This window comes from Acanthochromis polyacanthus, chromosome 21 (genome assembly GCF_021347895.1).
Source record: "Acanthochromis polyacanthus isolate Apoly-LR-REF ecotype Palm Island chromosome 21, KAUST_Apoly_ChrSc, whole genome shotgun sequence".
In the NCBI taxonomy this organism is placed as follows: Eukaryota; Metazoa; Chordata; class Actinopteri; family Pomacentridae; genus Acanthochromis; species Acanthochromis polyacanthus.
This window is the reverse complement of record NC_067133.1, coordinates 13,678,952-13,697,672: the sequence shown is the minus strand read 5'-3', so window position 1 is coordinate 13,697,672 and position 18,721 is coordinate 13,678,952. Positions and strand designations below refer to the sequence as shown.

The following is an 18,721-nucleotide window of genomic DNA, read 5'->3' as shown; positions in this document are numbered from 1 at the left end:
GTTCTAAAATGCAGTACTTTTACTTGTAAAGTAATTTTATGTGGTGACATTTTGTAAAGTGTTGGTGTAGTATTTTAACTTGCAGTGGAGTATTTTCTTAGCATGTTATTTTGTTCTGCTTTGTATGGCCATGCTGCAGTTTTACAGTATGGTATTTCCACCTTACTTAAGAAATGTTCTAAAATGCAGCACTTTCACATGTAATGGAGTATTTTTATTTTTAATTTGAGAGCATTTTGTAAAGTGCCGAATGCAGTACTTGTACTTGTTATACAAGTTATTCTTTTTACAGTAAAGACCTTCCTGCAGAAACATTCCAGGTTTTCCAGCAGGGGGCTGTATGATGATGTGGGAGATTTTACACCTGCCTGCAGCCCCCGCCCCCTGTTTTACCTGAGCCCCGCCCCCTCTACCTGAGCTCTCAGGTGAGTCCAGCTGCAGAGGGGCAGTTGAAGCAGCAGCAGAAGAAGTACCGGGAGCACCGGGGATCTTGTCGTCGGTCATGGCGGAGTCTCAGCTCGTGTGCATGGACGATGAGCACGTGAACGAGAAGATACTGGAGAGCCGACCGGAGTTTTACTACAGCGAGGAGCAGCGCGCGGCTCTGGAGCAGTTGCTGCGTAACGGAGACGGCGCGTTCAAGATGCGGCTGCAGGAGGACAACACCAAGGACTTCCTGTGCGCCCAGGAGGTCAAGCTCATCCGCAAGAGCTTCCAGGAGTACGACGCCGACAGCGACTCCGAGGCCGGAGAGCAAGACAAGTCCAAAGGCTCCTCCAGCGCGGACTCCGGGGTTCACTCCACCTACTGGCCGCAGATGTCCGACACCGAGGTCCCGTCTCTGGACATCGGCTGGCCCGGCAGCAGCGGCGTCTACAAGGGGGTGACCCGGGTGTCCGTGTACACCCACCCACCCAAAGAGCCCGGACCTCACATCAAGGAGGTGGTGAGGAGGCTCATCCAGAAATCACTCAAGGTAACAGCTCAGGGCCAACCAGAAGAAGAAACACACTTTTATCTGGTTTCCAACAAAAGTAAACACACAAATCTATAGCAGAGCCAATTAATAATAAATTAATAATAATTTCTGCTGTTCAGAATATGTTTGACTCTTTCATTAATCTCACCCACTTTATTGACTCTGATAGTAAATGGCAAAGTAAGAATCAGACACACTTCATAGTCTATGGGCCGTATCCTTGTGCTGCTGGTTATCATTAGAACTTTATATCTTTTATTTAGGTAAGAATCAGGCACGAGAATTCAATCAAACTTTCATATAAGCAAAAAGGGCAGCAAAAATAGTTTCAAAATGTCTCAGATTCAGCTCCAGCTGTAAAGAAGTCCAATTTACATGCACATGAAGCAAATAAAATCTTCAGATATTCAACTTGTTTAAGCTTTCACTGAGGATTTTTACATGAATAGTTGATGTGAGACTGTAATTTCTGAAAGAATCTTGCAAGAAAACCATCATTAAAAACCTTAAGGGGTGCAGAAAATAGTGAAAAATGTCTCAGACTCAGTCCAAAACCGAGGGATTTTCAATTTACATATTTTTAAAACAAAGAAAATATGTGTAATTAACCACATCTGAGAAGCTTTAACTGAGGATCTTTACTTGTAAAATGTCTGAAATGTATTATGTTGACTGAATCACCTCTAAAAACTTTTGGTTTTTATAATTCTCACCCTTGACTCTCACCTTGACTTTAGTCATAAATGACAAAGTAAGAATAAGACACACTTAATCGTCTTTGTGCCTTATCTTTGTACTGCTGGTTATTTCAGAACTTTACACCTTTATGTGTGTCAGAATCACGAGGAAATTGGCAGAAAATTCAATAAAACCATCATAAAAACTGAAAGAGCTGCAATGAATAATGAAAAAGGTTTTCTTAGCAATCACACTCTGTCCAAGTCCACAAAATATTGAACTTACACATTTATAGAGCAAAAAAACCTGCAGTTATTTATATTGAAGAAGCTTTAACCTAGGGTTTTTGCTAGAAAAATCTTCTTTTTTGACGATGTGTTCATTGATTCCGACCTGTGACCAAGAATATACAGAATAACTTTACTTTTATTTATGTTAGAATCGGACAAGAAAAGTCAAGCAAACCATCATAAAATTAATATAATAAAAGTTTCAAACCCAATGATGTCCAGTTTACATGTTCATAAAACGAAGAAATCCTGTTCACCTTATTGAAGTTTTCACTGAGGATTTTTGCTTGAAAAATCAAAGTAATAAATTGATTTATTTAACTCAAAAACCATGAGGGCTGCAAAAAATACCCAAAGATATTCAATTTACACATTTATAAAACAAGGAGAGTCCACAAATACTCAAATTTAAGAAGCTTTAACCAGTAATTTTGCTTGAAAAATCTGCTTATATGATGAACTGCTGATTGATTCAGTCCCATAAACGATGATACGCACCATAACTTTACTTTTATTTATGTAAGAATCAGGCAAAAAAAAAATCTCTATCAAACATCATAAAAACTATAAGAAGCACAAAAAAATAGTAAAAGATCATTCAGAGATATGCAGCTTAGAAATGTGTAAAACAAGAAAAATCAGGATTATTCACATGGCACATTTTAATTACGAATTTTTGCTCATTATTTTCACCCTAATTTACTGACTAATAATAAATGGCTAACTAAGAATTAGACATACTGACTCTTCAGTGTCTCATGAGACAGACTGCCGTGTATTGCAGAGTAATATTAGAACTTTATACCTTATATTTATGGACGAATCAGGAACAAAACAAAAAAATAACAGCTGTTCACATTTGAGAAGCCTTAACTAATGATTTTTGTCTGACACGTCTTGAATGCGGAATTGTTGATTGAGTAAGCTCTAAAAACACTGACGGCGTGTGCGCGGTGACATTCCCATACCTGTAAGGAATGAAGCAGGAAGATGTTGGACTTACTGAACAAAGCTGCTCGACTTGATGTGTCATCTTTTACAGGCTGACCTTAAAAGCAAACACAAAACTCTTTTATTACTCTGCGGCGCACTAAAAAACCAAAAGTCCCTGACCTAGTTGGCCGACAGCTGGATAATGGCTCAGAAACATCCAGTCTGATTGGCTGCTGCTGATCATGTGACCACGACAGAGACAAAGACTGAGTGTAATTACTGTCACTGTGCATGTGTCCCGTCTGTATGAAGTCATGACAGTCTGAAGAAAATAATAGATTGTCTGTCATCTCAGGTGTAAAACATTTCTTTGACATGAATAGAGGCCAGACTAGTGAAATAGTGTCAAATTGTTCATAATTTGTGATTAAATAGCAGTGAAAATGTTCATGTGCAGACATTGGAGGTGAAACAATCAATTAATCAGTCAAAATAAGATTACTGACAAATATTTAGCTAATTTATTCATGTTTAGAGTTACTTTTTAAACAGAACATACCAAAAAGTCACAAATTCAAGCTTTTAACATGCTTCTCTGTACAGCTGTGATGATTTATTGATAATCAAATTAGTTTTCTAGTGTTTGACATCTTCATTGAAGTATTAACAATATATATTAAAGATAATAATAATAATAAAAATAAAAAAGCCCACCCACATAAAACAAATTGATCAGTCCCTACTGCCACTTACATGAAATAAAACGCTGTTTAATACTCCAGAGTCCAATCTTTATGCTGCCTAGCAAACTAAGAGCCTTTTTATCTGATTAGCCTCATTGATCAGTGGTTTTCTTAGAGCTACAGCTGTTAAGTTCCAATCCTTTGACTTCCTTAACATTATGCGTGTAGAAATGCTCTTACTTTCACTATTAAACACAGCCATGAATTCACCTGTTGATTTCCTGCGATCATCTAAGAGTTTGTTCCGACCACGTTTGTTCCTCGAAGGTGATGGTTCACCACTATCCTACCAGGTTTTAGCAATATGTTGGACAGTTCTTAACCCAGTTTTAGTAGTTTTAGAAATCTCCTTAGTCGTTTTTTTGGCTTGATGTGGCCAAGAATTTGACCCTTCAAAAACACATTAACATCCTTTCCATGATCACAGGACATGTCTTCCAACACGGTTGTTTAAGAAATGAGAAGCTCCTCACTGCATCAGCTAAGGTTAAATAAGTTATTGAAACGTGTTCATCACTGCAGTAATTTTCCAATGGAAGGCTCTTATCTATTTGCTTAGTTAAATTCAAGTGGCGACTTTTTTTTTGCCTGGTCAGTGTTAGTGAAATGAAACTTTTATGTTTTAGAAGGTTACATGAACAAAACAAGACATCCAAATGTGCTAATTTGTGACATTTTTTAGATAAAAATCAGGAAAATAATCAGTAATTAAAATAATCTTCATTTGCAGCCCTGTTATTTTAAAGAAAAAATATAAGTGTGCGTCGTTGTGTTTTGAACTGTTGTTAAGATATAAAAAAATCCACTTGAAACCTTCATCACCTTCATCTTCAAGTGTTTTTCTCTATTTATGGACAAAGCAAAGACTTGATTAGTTTGAGAAACTGAGTAAAAATGTAGGTAATTTATGAGAAAAGTGAGTTCTTTTTAGGTGAAAGGTTGATTTCAAGCAAACTGTAAACAAAAACTAACATTGAGTAGTATTTAATCATATTCGTTTGTAACTGTAAAGAGGAGTTTTGTGTATTTCACAACAGTGCTGCTTACTGGTGGGATGTTTTGACAGATATTCTTTGCAATTCAGATTCAATTCCGAGATAATTATAGGGATTCCAGCGGAGTCAGCTTCCCAACAAAACAGGCGATTCATGCAGGCTTCAACAAGTTTGTCAGGTTTTCTGCTTTCAGTGGAAATGAATAGAAAAGTGACGGTCGAGATTTATTATCTTAAACCTGCATTATCATGATCCGCTGCCTTTCACAGCTACTTTGTGTCTCAGCTTGCACGTGTGATCTGACATTTAGGGTCCACGTGAGGCAGTAGAAGTAGAAATGTTGGGAAAGTTGATTTAAAAAAAGATGCCAAAAGTTGATTTTTACATCCTTAAACTCATGCAGATGAAGATAAAAAGTATTTTTTGTCCACGTTCTTCATAAGTAGTTTAAAGAAAGGCAGAATTTGTAGGGACTCTGTCAAACAGAAGCGCAAATGTTACAGCTTATTCACAGTGTGACACAAACGGTTCAACAGGTTTATCCTAAATTCTTCTTGACCACAACAGAAACTTTCATTCCACACGTTGACAAAGAAGCTCCTACAGACTAAAAGCTTGTTTTCAAAAAGGTCTGAGGTCTCTATTTTTTTCTTTCTTTTTATTTTAACCTTACTTATGGAGCACACATATAAGTCACATTACTGAAAGCAACTTTAGTCAATTTCAACCTGAAAATACATCAGTGTGTTTCTAAGGTAACCAATTATGATTTGATGATTAACATATAAGTTGATGATTACCTACACTGTGAAAAAGAATAATAATAATTAATATAAGCCATCCCTTTACAATGTTTGACCATAAAATCACACTATTCTTTGCTATATTTAAATCAGCCAAAATATCTTTATTTTACAGACAATTTACATTATTTAAAAGAAAAATGATGTATAATGAGAATTGATAAATAGTGCATAATTTTTTAAACTGTTGTACAGATTTTCCCTGTTCGTTAAATTACAGATAATATCTAGTAAATCACAGAAAAAAGTGTTGATTTACATGTTGAATGTAAAAAAAGCCTATAAAACAAACAAAAGTGGAACCATTAATAATCAGTATTTTGACAAAATGCATGACTGTAAAATTAGACTGTTTTACTGTATTTAAATCATCAATAAACAGCATTACTTTACAGATATTTGCAGTTATGTGACAGAAAAATTATGTATATTAAAGACTGAACAGAGTACATACATTTTTACTGTCTTACAGATTTTCTGTTTTGTAATATTGCAGATGATAAACAGAAAAAGCAAAGATCTTTATTTTGTTTTATCTTCATCTTGTATTTTTTTTCTTTTAAAATGAATACTTTAAAATTACACAGTTTTCCTATGTTTACATCAGCTCAAAGTGTCATTATTTTACATTATTTAAAATATTCCACTCTTTTAAAATGTATTTAAACTTTTGCTGATAGATTTTCAACATTTTTTCACAGGATTTTTTTTTTTTTTTTTACAGTGTAATGTTTTCACAGATAACTTTAGTCACAATTACTGCTCAATTATTTCTTTGTTTTGCTGCAATTGTTCTCGATGGCCGTCTTTTCTCTTCCAGACACAGAACACATATGATAATGAACAATAATAACATGTGTCCACAGGATCAGATGTGACAAAGGGCAGAATATTCCAGTTTAACAGGGTTAAATAGGCCGGTAGCAGCAGTGAGAGCTACATGAACGAGAGAATCGTGTGCAAGTTTTAACAGGCTGAATCATAGGTGGTGCTGATGGAGACTCTAAATGTCAGTTTCACATCAGGACATGCAGCAGAGATTAAACCTCTCCCACTATCCTGTAGTCCGGGCTAACAAGCCTCCTCTTTATTTCTCTCACCCACTCGGCTCGCTCTGATTGGCTCCTCTGCAAGGTATAAAAACTGAAGCTCCAGAGAGGAATGCTCACCTGTGATTGGTCCGACATGCAGCACCTGAGGCTGCAGGGCGACGAGATAAGGACAGAAAGAAGCAGACTGTGCAGCTAAATGAGCGTACTTTAACACAGAAGTTATTACGTGTTTATAGAAGCTGTCTGATTAATTAGCCAATCACATGCTGAGATTGGTCCCCTTGAGGTAAAACAAATCATCCACTCCTGAAATCCAGCCAGTTTCTTGACAGAGTTGTGACAGACATCCACAGATACAAATCAGGACTGACTCTAAAGGAGATCTTTATCGCTAAGCAAGATCTGCAGCCTAGATGTGTGAACTATGAAAGGTGGCAGGCGGAGAATTACAGGTTCAGCTACATACAGGAGAAAAAATGAAACTGTTTAAAAGGTCATATAAGTCCACATCTAAGTTTGTACGTGAAAAGAGAAAGAAATCTTAGTTCTAGCGCAGTATTTATGACCCTGAAACAAAACTGTGGGCCCAGTTGTGCACACAGGTGAAATAATTAGATGTTATCCAGCTACGTCAGAAAACTCAAGTATTTGTACTTGTTCTGATCGGCCACGCTGGAAGGCTTTTCCATCAGATCACACATCAGGAAAGACAACAAGCCCAGTCAAACATATAAAACGGGCACCTTTCCATTTCAGTAAACACGAAAACGTCACTGACACTGGGATCTGTTAGGGTATTTCAGGGATGTTAGTAATGCTAAATTGATTCCATAATTCTTTTTCAGCTAAATAATAGCTGTGCACAGTTTATAAATGGAAGAAGAAGAAACAAATGTGATTTTTTTACATCTTACTAACCCTCATCAAAACACAGATTAGTCTTCTTATGCAGCTTTGTTACAATTCAAAGAGCCACAAATGCAAAACTTCACCTGATAATGTTAGTAAGATCCTTGATTTCAGACCAAAGCGTTGTCTAAAAATACTTTTATCACTGAAAAATGCTGAAACAGGTGGATAGAAACTGAAAGAGTTATGACTCTCCTACCCGGATGTTTGTTTTTTTTTTTTTCAATAAAAGAGATCATGAGCTCTTGATAACATGCACGTCATTGTTACTCATGTTTTCCTTTTAATGGCTGTTGTCATTTAAATTTCTGTCTGTCAGGAGAACTTGTTGTGAGTCTGCTGCATCAGGCCCGAACCTGTAACTGTAAAACGGCAATAAGGAAATGGAAAAGCTCTCACATGATTAGCCTAAAGTGACACGGGAAAATTCTAAACTGCCCTTGGTGATACAAAGACATTTTGAGGCTGTAAAACACTTCACTGCAAACAGCCGTCATAATAGTGTGATAAAATGTTTGGTGTGTTACTAGACTTCATGCACTGTGAACCTCACAGTGTTGCTCAGATCCAGTTTGTGCGGCTCCTGACCTTAGACACGGATGTTGAAATGATTAGCAGTTGCTTTGAATGACAAACGTTGCTGGAGTTTGTCCAAACTGTCTTTGGTAACTTCTCTAACCACCTAGAAAAACAAGTTCTGCTGAGGTATCACCAGCAACTGCTTCAGAGAATGAGGGATTTAAATTTTGAATCATAACAGCAAAACCAAGTTGGTGCCTGGAGGCCATTGGCAAACTGACAGGGGGAGTTTTGACAACTTTTAATAGTCTTAATTTGAATATTGGCTGCTACAAAAAGTAGAACAAGGTCAAAGTTTGACCTCAGATGTTTGGAAATCATGACTGAAGTACACACAACTCAGTGTTTGTTACCAATCCGGCTGGCCTGAGGTGTTTAACAAGAAAAAGTCATGAGGGAGAAAGAATTAAATCTTAATTTCCAATCACTGATATTTACTGTAGTGTTTTCTTTAAAAAATGATTTTACATTATCTTTTGTATATTAGAACCTTTTCCCATAAATCTGATCTGAATGGTTTGATAACCTCTGTCCTTTTAAGCATGTATCATATGTTTCATTAGGGGAAGAAGTACAATGCTGTAAAAATAGTCTTGCATTCAAAAACTTTGCTCAAGTATGCACATTTATTAAAGAAAATGTACTAAACGTACTGAAAAGAAATGTACTTAGTGCAGCAATACTGAATACAAACTTTCATAAGGACATTTGGCTACAATACAAGCAATATATATGTCATTATTTTATTTTTTCCCTCAAATTTGCATGAAAACCTTCCATTTAATGAAGTATAATCAAGCTAACTTTAAGTTTATATATATGGCATTTACCTTTATAGAGCTGTAAATCTGATTTCATATGCAGTTCATTTGATTTTTTTAAATGTTGTTGAGCCTCACATCCCCGTAGCATAGTTTAGTAGAGAGACAAATGCATTATTAAGTGTGGTGTAGTGGTGCTACATGAATACACTTTGTGTTTGAAATGTGAATCTCCAAAGTCACTCCGTCTGTCAGATGGAGAATCTTAGTGGATATATGCAGGTAAAGTGCCTATTAAGTACCTACACTCAACAAAAATATAAATGCAACATTTTTGTTTTTGTTCCCATTTTTTATGAGATGAACTCAAAGATCTAAAACTTTTTCCACATACACAATATCACCATTTCTCTCAAATATTGTTCACAAATCTGTCTAAATCTGTGATAGTGAGCACTTCTCCTTTACTGAGATAATCCATCCAGCCTCACAGGTGTGCCGTATCAAGATGCTGATTAGACACCATGATTAGTGCACAGGTGTGCCTTAGACTGCCCACAATAAAAGGCCACTCTGAAAGGTGCAGTTTTGTTTTATTCCACTCGAGTGGAAGTGCTCACTGTCACATTAAATGGAAGGTTTTCACGCAAATTTGAGGGAAAAATTAAAAAAAAAACTAATGACATATATACTGCTTGTATTGTAGCTAAATGTCCTTATGAAAGTGAAGTGTTACATTTATATTTTTGTTGAGTGTATAATCATTCCTCTGGCCCCCCGTGTGTGTTTTCTAGGCGGTGGCCATCGTCATGGACCTCCTGACAGACCTGCAGATCCTCCAGGACCTGCTAGATGCCTCGTCCCGGCGCGGGGTGGCGATCTACGTGGTGCTGGAGGCCAAAGGAGTGCCTCACTTCCTGGATATGTGCTCTCGGCTGCAGATTAATGCGGTGCATCTGCGGGTGAGGAGACGGAGCTCAGCAAACACAGCATGACACACTGCTGCACAGGGAGGAGGCTCGCTAATTCACCACATAAAGAGCAAATGAACATGGGAAACAGATCAGTGGGTCACTGCTCTGATTGCCGATGACTGAAGTAACTGGATTAAAATTCCTTTGTCATAGGCTCTTTAGGAAATTCCCACAAAGCTATAATCTACCTGTAATTTATCGTAAATGGGTCAAAAAAAACACCCATATGTGTCAATGTAGCTTTTTTTTCAATATCAAATTTACTAATAGAGCAGTTTAACTTCATAAGGTAATTAGCATCTAAGCTAGTTATGTTAATAAACTGTTAAGCTTTAGCAACAGTTCGTCCACGTCTACAGTGTGCAAGCTAATTTTAGCTACATATAAGAAGGGTCATTTGATTAGAATACACACGTAGATTATATAAATGTTGTAATTTCATGTACAACAAGCTTTCAGTTTTGCCAGTTCTTTTAAAATTGGACCGCAAAATAATGCTCTTACTACATGAATATAAAACACAGGGTTTTATCAGTAGTGGGAGCAGCTCAGCTGATTTAAAAACTGAAATTATAATTTGAATAAATATCTGGTCAGCTGTAAATACCATGTTCTGAATGTGTATGAACTAATTAGCAAGACGGCAGAAAAGATGAAACCTATAGCTGAAAGTATTTTAAATAGTTAGCCAAAAGAAAAAGTGTTTGAAATAATTTGCCAAAAATAATGGATAAACATTTAAAATAACAAGAAGTATAAGATTTATCATCTACTTTTAGCTAATTGTGTTAAATATTTATAAACAGTTAAAGTAGTTAGGGAAAAGCCATGGATTAACAGTTAAAAGAGGTAGCTAGCTCTGGTAAATCGTTAGCCATAAGTCACAAACGAACGGTTGTAAAAATTAACGGTAATGGATAAACTGTTAAAATAAGTGTCAGAATGTAATACATATCAGTTATTTAAAACTGGTTGAAATAGCTAAAAGCAATAAATGAATATGCATTAAAATGGATAAAAGGACACATGTAAAAGTCTATTGTTCATAAACTTGTGGAAAATAGGGGTAATATTACAAAAACAAATTCCTCGGAAGTAAGACCAGTCAATAAACTTTTTCATGGGAATGTATCAAATGGAAGATTTCAGTGGAGCATCCCTATTAAATACATTCAAGCCTTGAGTTTAATGTGTTGCAGAACCTGAGAAATGATATAGATGAAGAGTGAACAGCAGTTCACTGAGCCACGCTGTCATTCTATCTCCACAGTGACACAATACCAGCCTTATCTGCTGTACGCACAGTTTTGTCGCTCCAGTCTGGTCTATCTGGAGCACTGGAAGAGCTGCCCGCTGAGGTGTCAGTTGATAAGGCTGTGAAAGGCCTTTTCAGAGTGCCGGGCTCTGTTACTCTTACTTCTTACAAATGAACATTCATAGATGCTGAGAACAGATCCAAAGGCTGTAACTTGATGCTTCACCTCCACAGCGAGAAAAGCCTCCTCCCAGTTTGTCTACTCAGTATTGACGTTGGCTTTCTGTTTTTCTTTTTCCTTTCTCTTCCCTGTAAGTAAACATCTGGATAAAGGGTTTGGGTTTTTGCTTTTATATGTTGAGAGGGCTGACTTTATGTCACGAGGTGTGACCTGGCCTCTCTATAAATCAACCGGTCATGCACGATACAGCTGAAGACATTTGATAACTGAGAGCGTTTACTCAGACCAGTTGTGTGATGCTAAGTCATGTGAAATGTGTAATTAAGCGGGTGTTTCTTTGTAGAATCTGCGAGTGCGAATGGTGAGAGGAGCAGGGCTGGCCTTGTCCTTTGGAAAACTGCCCGGATCCCTGAGCTCCAAATACATGCTGGTGGATGGAGAGAAAGTCATGTTTGGTTCTTACAGGTGAATATCCAGAAGCATATTCAACTCACAGATTGTTTTTTTTTTATTGATGGAAAAAGCAGGAAAAATTTAGTAACTGAAAGATGCACATTACAAAACCTATAAAATAAAATGTAAAACTTTAAAATATTCAAATAAATACTTAAGTATATAGAGAAAGTACTATGAATAACTGTCAAGTTGTCAGTAGCTGTGTTTCTATCAAGCACATTTTGAAGTATTGCATTAGAATAAGTTAATGGAAACGGCAAAATCTGAGTGAAAAGCTCACAAAATTTTGCTAAAAAGAAGTTATTTTGCTGTTCTGACATAGCAAACATTTACACTTTTTCATTGTCTTGGCCTCCGGACAGCATGAAACATGGCTGATACCCGCTGACCTGAAAGAATAATTACAGCTTTCACTATTTAAATCAGTTCCTAAAGGCTTCTATCATCTCATTTATTTATTTCTTATTTTTCTTCAGGTTTTTGTTTATTGCTTTTTCCATTCTGTTTATTTGAGCCATGTGTAACGCCACCTTCTCATGAAACTATGCATCTTTTTCCTGTAAAAGAAATAATAGAAACATGCCTAGTTCGCTTTTTCTTTTCAAAATTTTTGGTGACATTTAATGTTTGCTCGCCAATTATGTGGAAACTCGACTGTTAACGGTGTCTGCCTCATGCACAAACTCATACAAACAGCTTCTGTGTTACATGGCCTGTATAAATTTGATTTAAGTGACCTCGCTGCACTGAAGTTTCCTCATATATAAAATTTTTAGAGGTAGAAATGAAATATGCAAATCACCCAGACCTGTTTCTTCTAGTCATGTCATCACATTGTTATTGTGGTTTCTACTGAGCGTACGCATTCTTTTTCTCATCAAAGTCTCGGCATATTTTGTCAGACCTGCTCTTTGGCATCAAAAGGGACGTTTCCTGACCTTGTGGTTTTATTCTTTGCCTCCTGACTGCATTGTGGCTGTTGCATAGTGTAGCTTGATATGTCATTATCTGGCAAACAATGAAAGATATTTAGCTTAATTAGTGTTGGTGTTGACTGCTCAGAACGTGTTTATATGCATGCTTTTATTGTGAGTTAAAAAAAAAAAGAATATTTCTGTCTGAATGTGGCTGTTCTAAGTGACAGTAGAGACTCATTTGGTCGGTTTCACTGTTGCACACAATCCAGTTTCTCTATCAAATGGTCTTATTGTGTAACAAGATGATTACTCAAAGTCATACTAGAAATGATATATAGCAATATGGAAAAATAATTTTCTTTCATTTTTTATAAAGGATTGTGATCACATGAGGCGCAAAATTAGAATAACCATATTATGAAGCTCTGTCACTTTGATGAGTTTAAGATGAGAAATTGGTCCCGGTAAGGGTGAAAAATGACTTGAAATTGATTGATAGGGGCTCCAAGTTAACAACAAATTGAGGTTATTCTTTTATATTTTTATCTGAATTTATTCAAATTTAGCTCACATGATAGTAAAGAGTTATTGACTAACCACAGAATTTTGAAAGTACAAGTGAATGTAGTGAAGTTTTATCAGAACTTGCATTCCTGGGTCCAAAAATATCATCTTCACACAAATGCAACCTGATCTGAACCTCTACTTCCACGTACAGGAAGCTTTGCAGAGCAAAATTCACCAGATGTAAAGTTGAATATAAGTATTTAAATTTTTTATTTGTGGTGTTTATTCTTAAAATAGTTTTACATTTCTTTAAGTTGCTTGGTGTTTGTTTGCAGATTGGGCAGTGTATATATGAAAACATTAAACTTCATACACATTTGTAAATCTGTTGTTTATTTGTAGATCATGTACAATTATTGAGACGACTTTTTCTCTTGAAATGTTTCTCCATAACAGCATCAAGCTAATATTCTACTGTAACCCACAATTAGCTAGTTGAGCTAAATCATCTTCATTTTAACTGCTTTAAGCAGCAGTTACTTCAAAAACAGGTTATTTCCAAATTTGTGTTTTTTCCATTGTTTTTGTGAACCAGATTTTGATGACGACAGCCCGTTTCCCACGCTCAGATGTAAATGTTAAGAGGCAGGCAGGTGTGAAACGGTTATTTAAAAACCAACAGTCTGCAGCATAATAAAAAGTCAGTTAAGCCAGTACGCTAATAAGCCCTTAAACACTCTGTGAAGCATAATAAACCTGTGGAATGATTAATGACTGAACCAGACATGTTAAAACCTGTGTGAAGTTATAATGAGGAAGCAAAAAACTTTTATCCGAGTGCTTACTATTAAATGATTAAACACCTTCAGATACAAATACTGACCTACATTTTTTTTAACCCTTACTATTTGAATGCATGGGGAGACATAATAGTGAATTGATGCTCAAGCAAGTTGTTATTCTCAGTTAATGACGGTCTGTGGTAACAACAAGGTTTCACAGCAAATGACAGACTTCAAATGTTATTATATTAATCTGTATTGTGAAAACTCCAAGCACATGAAATGAGGTGAATGCACTGTAGAATCTACGTTTCCCTACATGCGATTATCATCACATTTGCGCAATAATTTAGTTCCTGTATAAACCGATAACAACAATATAGTCATAAAACACTATATATTGAAACACAAGAAGTTTCAGTTGTTGGCAAATACTGTATTTTTACAAATACGTTCCCTTATATCTGTTTGTCTCAGTGGATTATAAGCAAGTTAAATATTTGTGTGCTACTTATGAATACTAAAAACTCAATCAAAACTTTAAACTGACAAATCCTCTCAACCAGACTCCAGAAAAAAATAGTCTGATTTAAGTTCCTACATGCAGGAGCCAGTGTCTAAATTCAGATCACACATGTTTCCACACGTCATCGTCAAACCCTGTTCCAGACCACATCAGTGATGAGGCAGCTTTCAGTTCGGCCTCTTAACACACCAGGAATCGAACAAAGTCAAAACTGGAGCGCCTGATTCGTGTGAAGTGAGTCATGCTCTGACTCATATGTGAAACTTCATTATGACTAGAAGTTCATGTCACGAAATTTGGTTCTGAGTGCCGACGGCTGTGTGATTGTTATGAACCTCTACTAATGTTGTGCTGACATATCACAAAATGCTTTCAATATGGTTACGGATGACGATTGCACCTGTGTGATCGTTAGTAATGGTGCAATTTGCAAAGTGGGTTTAATCTAAAGGATAAAAGAAGTAGACGGTGGTATCAATGCAGTGTTTTTACTTTCACTAAACCTTAGGAATGAAACAGAGGTATTACTATACAGTTTAAAGACATCTTTAAAGGGATAGATGAACATTTTGAGAAATGCATTTTTTTCTGATTCTTGATAACCACGCTGAGATTGAGGTTCCTTGTGGCTTTCTTGGACCTGGTAGCACCAGACAGAGATCCTGCACCCTGGCATTAAGTCAGCCAGGCCACCAGAGTGCGTTGCTTAGGCAGACGTGGTAGAGAACACAAAGTTGTGGATGTTTTTAGAGCATGGGGCCAGTCTTGCAAAGTCAACCATGTTCCCACTGACCTCATCCTCAGTTAGGAGAAGTCTGGGGGCTGCAAGCTAGCATGCTAAGGAGCTCCATGATCAAGGGGTGTGACAGGCTATTAAGAGCCAGGGGGAAGCACGTTTGGTGTTTCTTCATACAATCAAACAGCAATTTTGTGGCTGCTGTTGATGAAGAGTTTTTCTGTCACTATTGTTTTATCTCTCCCGTTTTCTTTTCCGCTACAGTTTTGGTTTACACTCTTCTCTTATTCCCACAGTTTCACCTGGAGTTCGTCTCGGATAGACAGGAACACGATCACTGTGATGTCGGGGCAAATCGTGGACCACTTCGACAATGACTTCAGGGAGCTGTATGCTGTGTCTGAACAGGTGGACCTCTACAGGGAGTTCAACATCACCAAGCCGCCACTTCCTACACCCATCAGGAAGCCAAAGGTTGAGCAAGTCCGGCCTCAACCCGTCTCCACGTCTCGCTTTCAGGTATCAGTTGGGGACTCCAGGCAGATCGACCTGAAGGTACCTGCCCATAAATACCACAATCCCAAGTACTCCCTGGTATTTGGGAACAGTGCAGGCCTGACAGGTTCCCTACAAGACCTGTCGACTAACAGGGACCTCCCTGTCGATGGTCTGAACCGGGGAATTGGCCTGCAGAACGGCTTCCTTCACAACAATAAGGAAAAGGTGGACCGAGTCTCTCCGCAGAGTCCTGGTTCACCCACAGAGGATGAGGATGAGGACGGAAAGGGAGGCCAGAAGAAAAACCAGGCGGGTGGAGTGAAGAAACGCAGTTCCTTCAGGCACTTCCTGAAGGGCAGAGGCAATCAGGGCACAGAGACTATAGAGGAAGGAGTGGTCACTCCTCAGAGTCCCTCCCCGACCCATAAAGCGTCACAGACCAATGGTGTCGCAGGAAATGAGCTGGAGGACTCGTTTGAGATCATTGAGAAACCAGGACCACTGAAATCCAAATTCAAGAAGCCGTCAAAGCTCATTCAGAGGAGTATGTCTCTGCAGACCATCAACACAGGAGACGAAGACGGTATGTGGGGAAACACCTGCTGTGTTTCAAGATTATTTACATTTTGATCAATCTGATTAATATTTTGTTGATTATTTGATTAGTTGTTTGATCTGAAAACACTGAAAAACATTTGGAACAACTGTCCAGATTGAGAGATGTCTTCCAAAATCTGTCTCACAGTCCAAAATCAAAAAATATTTAGCTCCCTAAAGTTTTAAAACAGAAATAGTTTTATTTGAGAAGCTAAACCATGAGAATGTTTGATATTTTTAAGTATTCTATTATTGTTTCTTTCCACAATATAGTTTCTATCAATTGGTAATTTACTTATGATTTAAGATCCAGTCCAATTATCAAATGAATGAAAAAAGGCCTTTTAGTGGCATTTGAAAGAACACAAGATAAACTACCCAAGATGCATATTTCACATAAAATATTAATATTTAAGCTAAAATTGTTGTACTGAAGTGTAAATGGAGAGAATGTACAGAAATTTATAGTAATACTAATTCCGACCAAAAAATATATTGGAAATTCTGATATTCTTGCCCTGATTGTGATTTAAATTCAAGTGAAAGTTGCTATGTCTTAATTAACCCTTCCATTTTCTTTTGTTTCAACAGGACTCAAAAGCCGCCGGCGGCATCAGAAGAAGAACTGCATCCAGTCATGAGATGAAAACAGGAGTACAAAAAGGATTTCGTGGTTAAACAAGCTGCAACAGCTGAGTCACAGTATCAAATATCTGTAACCAGATGACATTATAGGAAATCACAGCTCCAGTCTGTGGTGAAGGTCACCACCAAAGACATGTTGTAGTTCAAGTTGTAGCCAAAGTCCTGATGGAGGGAGATTTCATTGCCATCATTTTCTACATTTTTTGTATTAAATTATTCTACAGTCAAATGCTTCTGTATTTTACACTTGTATGCTTGAACCTGTGCACCACAGCGGAGCTGAGGGCTGACCCAGGTGGCGTGGGCGGATTGCATCACACCTGTTCGCTATTCTAGTTGCTACGGAGACGGGAAAAATGATCAGTTGTGGTGTAGTTGCTGAGTGTCGCCTTACTGAGAACCCTCGGTAACAGAGTAAGTGGTGATCAGAGTGAGTTGTACAGGCTGTGAATAATGTACGAGGACCTGTATGCTTGCACTTTGACATTTTGGTTTTTTTTATCCAGGTGAAACCGACACAAATGAAAATGTGAATCTTTGAGAACCACTTGATCTGAACTTTGTAGCAGAAATGCAATAAAAAGTGAAAACAGCTTTAAATAACTGCTTTGTCTGATTTATTATAAGGCAAAATGCAACGTGTAATCCAATACGTGATGAATGTCTTTTTCAACTCATTAATTTTGTACAACATATTGCATTATGTGATGCATGCTCCACAAATAGGGCTTGGATTTCTTTTGTTGAAGTTTGAAAACAGTTTATTCATAAGACAACTAACACCTGCTCAACCTATATAACAGATAAAACAAACAATTTTTAAACTGTATTTCAAATAAAAGTAAGCTAGATTGAAATGATAGAGGGGAATGTAGACATTTCCAGCCTGATCAGATGGTAGCAGTGTTATCATACTGATAGTACACCCAAAACCAGACACAGTCATACAGAAGTTTGTCCATTTTGGTTTATTACCCTGATGGTGCAGTACTTGAGCATTACATTTACTGTAGAACAGCAACCATTTTGTAAAAAAAAAGATGTACTTCAGGTTGCTTCTGATAAGGAATAAACTTTTGGTTCATGAATTCATGAATCATATCTTTAAAAGCAGAACCATAGCATGAAAATGACATCATTTGGGGCTCCGAGAGTGTCAGACCATTACTGTTGTTGACAAACTCTTTTCAAATGTATGTTAAAGAACCAAGCCCTCGGGTAGGAGAAGCCTTCAAAAAAGATGGCCTTTCTTAACTAGTTCTTAATCAAACAGAATAAAAAAAAATCATCAGGGAATTGATCTGAACTAACAAAAACAAAAAAATCTTCTCTTGGTCAAGAACAGTCAGCAACATCATGCCCTGTAGCTTTTCCTAAACAGTTTTCTTTGACATTGGTGGAACTGGTGATAAGGTCAAGGAGAATTCCTCAGGACTTCATTGCTCAGAGAATCATACTGCACTTACTTGCAATAGTGGATTTTCTTGATGTGGGTCTACAGTGGATGGTGCATCATGATGGCTGAATTCCAATAGCCATACATCGGTACTTCCATACTAAACAGTATGCCAGAAAAGGGTTTAGTATGTCTCAATACATGATGTGTCAAATAAAATGTTCCAAAAATTCCCATGTGTTCTTCAACAACCATTTACATTTCAAAGAATGTGAGCTTGCCTGCTTTCCAGCCTTTCTGATCCACAATCCTCCACACAGAAGAACATACCTGCAGTGTCTCACTTGAGAAGCAAACGTGACCTACAAGTAGTTTCATGCAGCCAGCAGCAAAAATATCTGAGCAGAATGTGTGAAGATAGTCAAAGCTTTAGGCGCAATATTATGACAAAGCAGAATGTGCTATTTGAGTGCATACTGCATGCCACAGTGTGTACTTTGTAAGAGCAGCTGCAGTCTGTAGTGAGAGT

The 18,721-nt window shown here is 37.3% G+C and overlaps 1 protein-coding gene across 1 annotated transcript; it reads left to right on the top strand.

Annotated features, from left to right (window-relative positions):
* Positions 1 to 172: 172 nt before the first annotated feature.
* fam83fa (family with sequence similarity 83 member Fa) lies at positions 173 to 17,390 on the top strand. Its single transcript, XM_022198446.2, has 5 exons — positions 173 to 976; positions 9,517 to 9,684; positions 11,476 to 11,597; positions 15,353 to 16,137; positions 16,743 to 17,390. Exons 1-5 carry the CDS (start codon positions 503 to 505, stop codon positions 16,790 to 16,792), a joined length of 1,599 nt encoding a protein of 532 aa, XP_022054138.1. The 5' UTR covers positions 173 to 502; the 3' UTR covers positions 16,793 to 17,390.
* Positions 17,391 to 18,721: the final 1,331 nt, after the last annotated feature.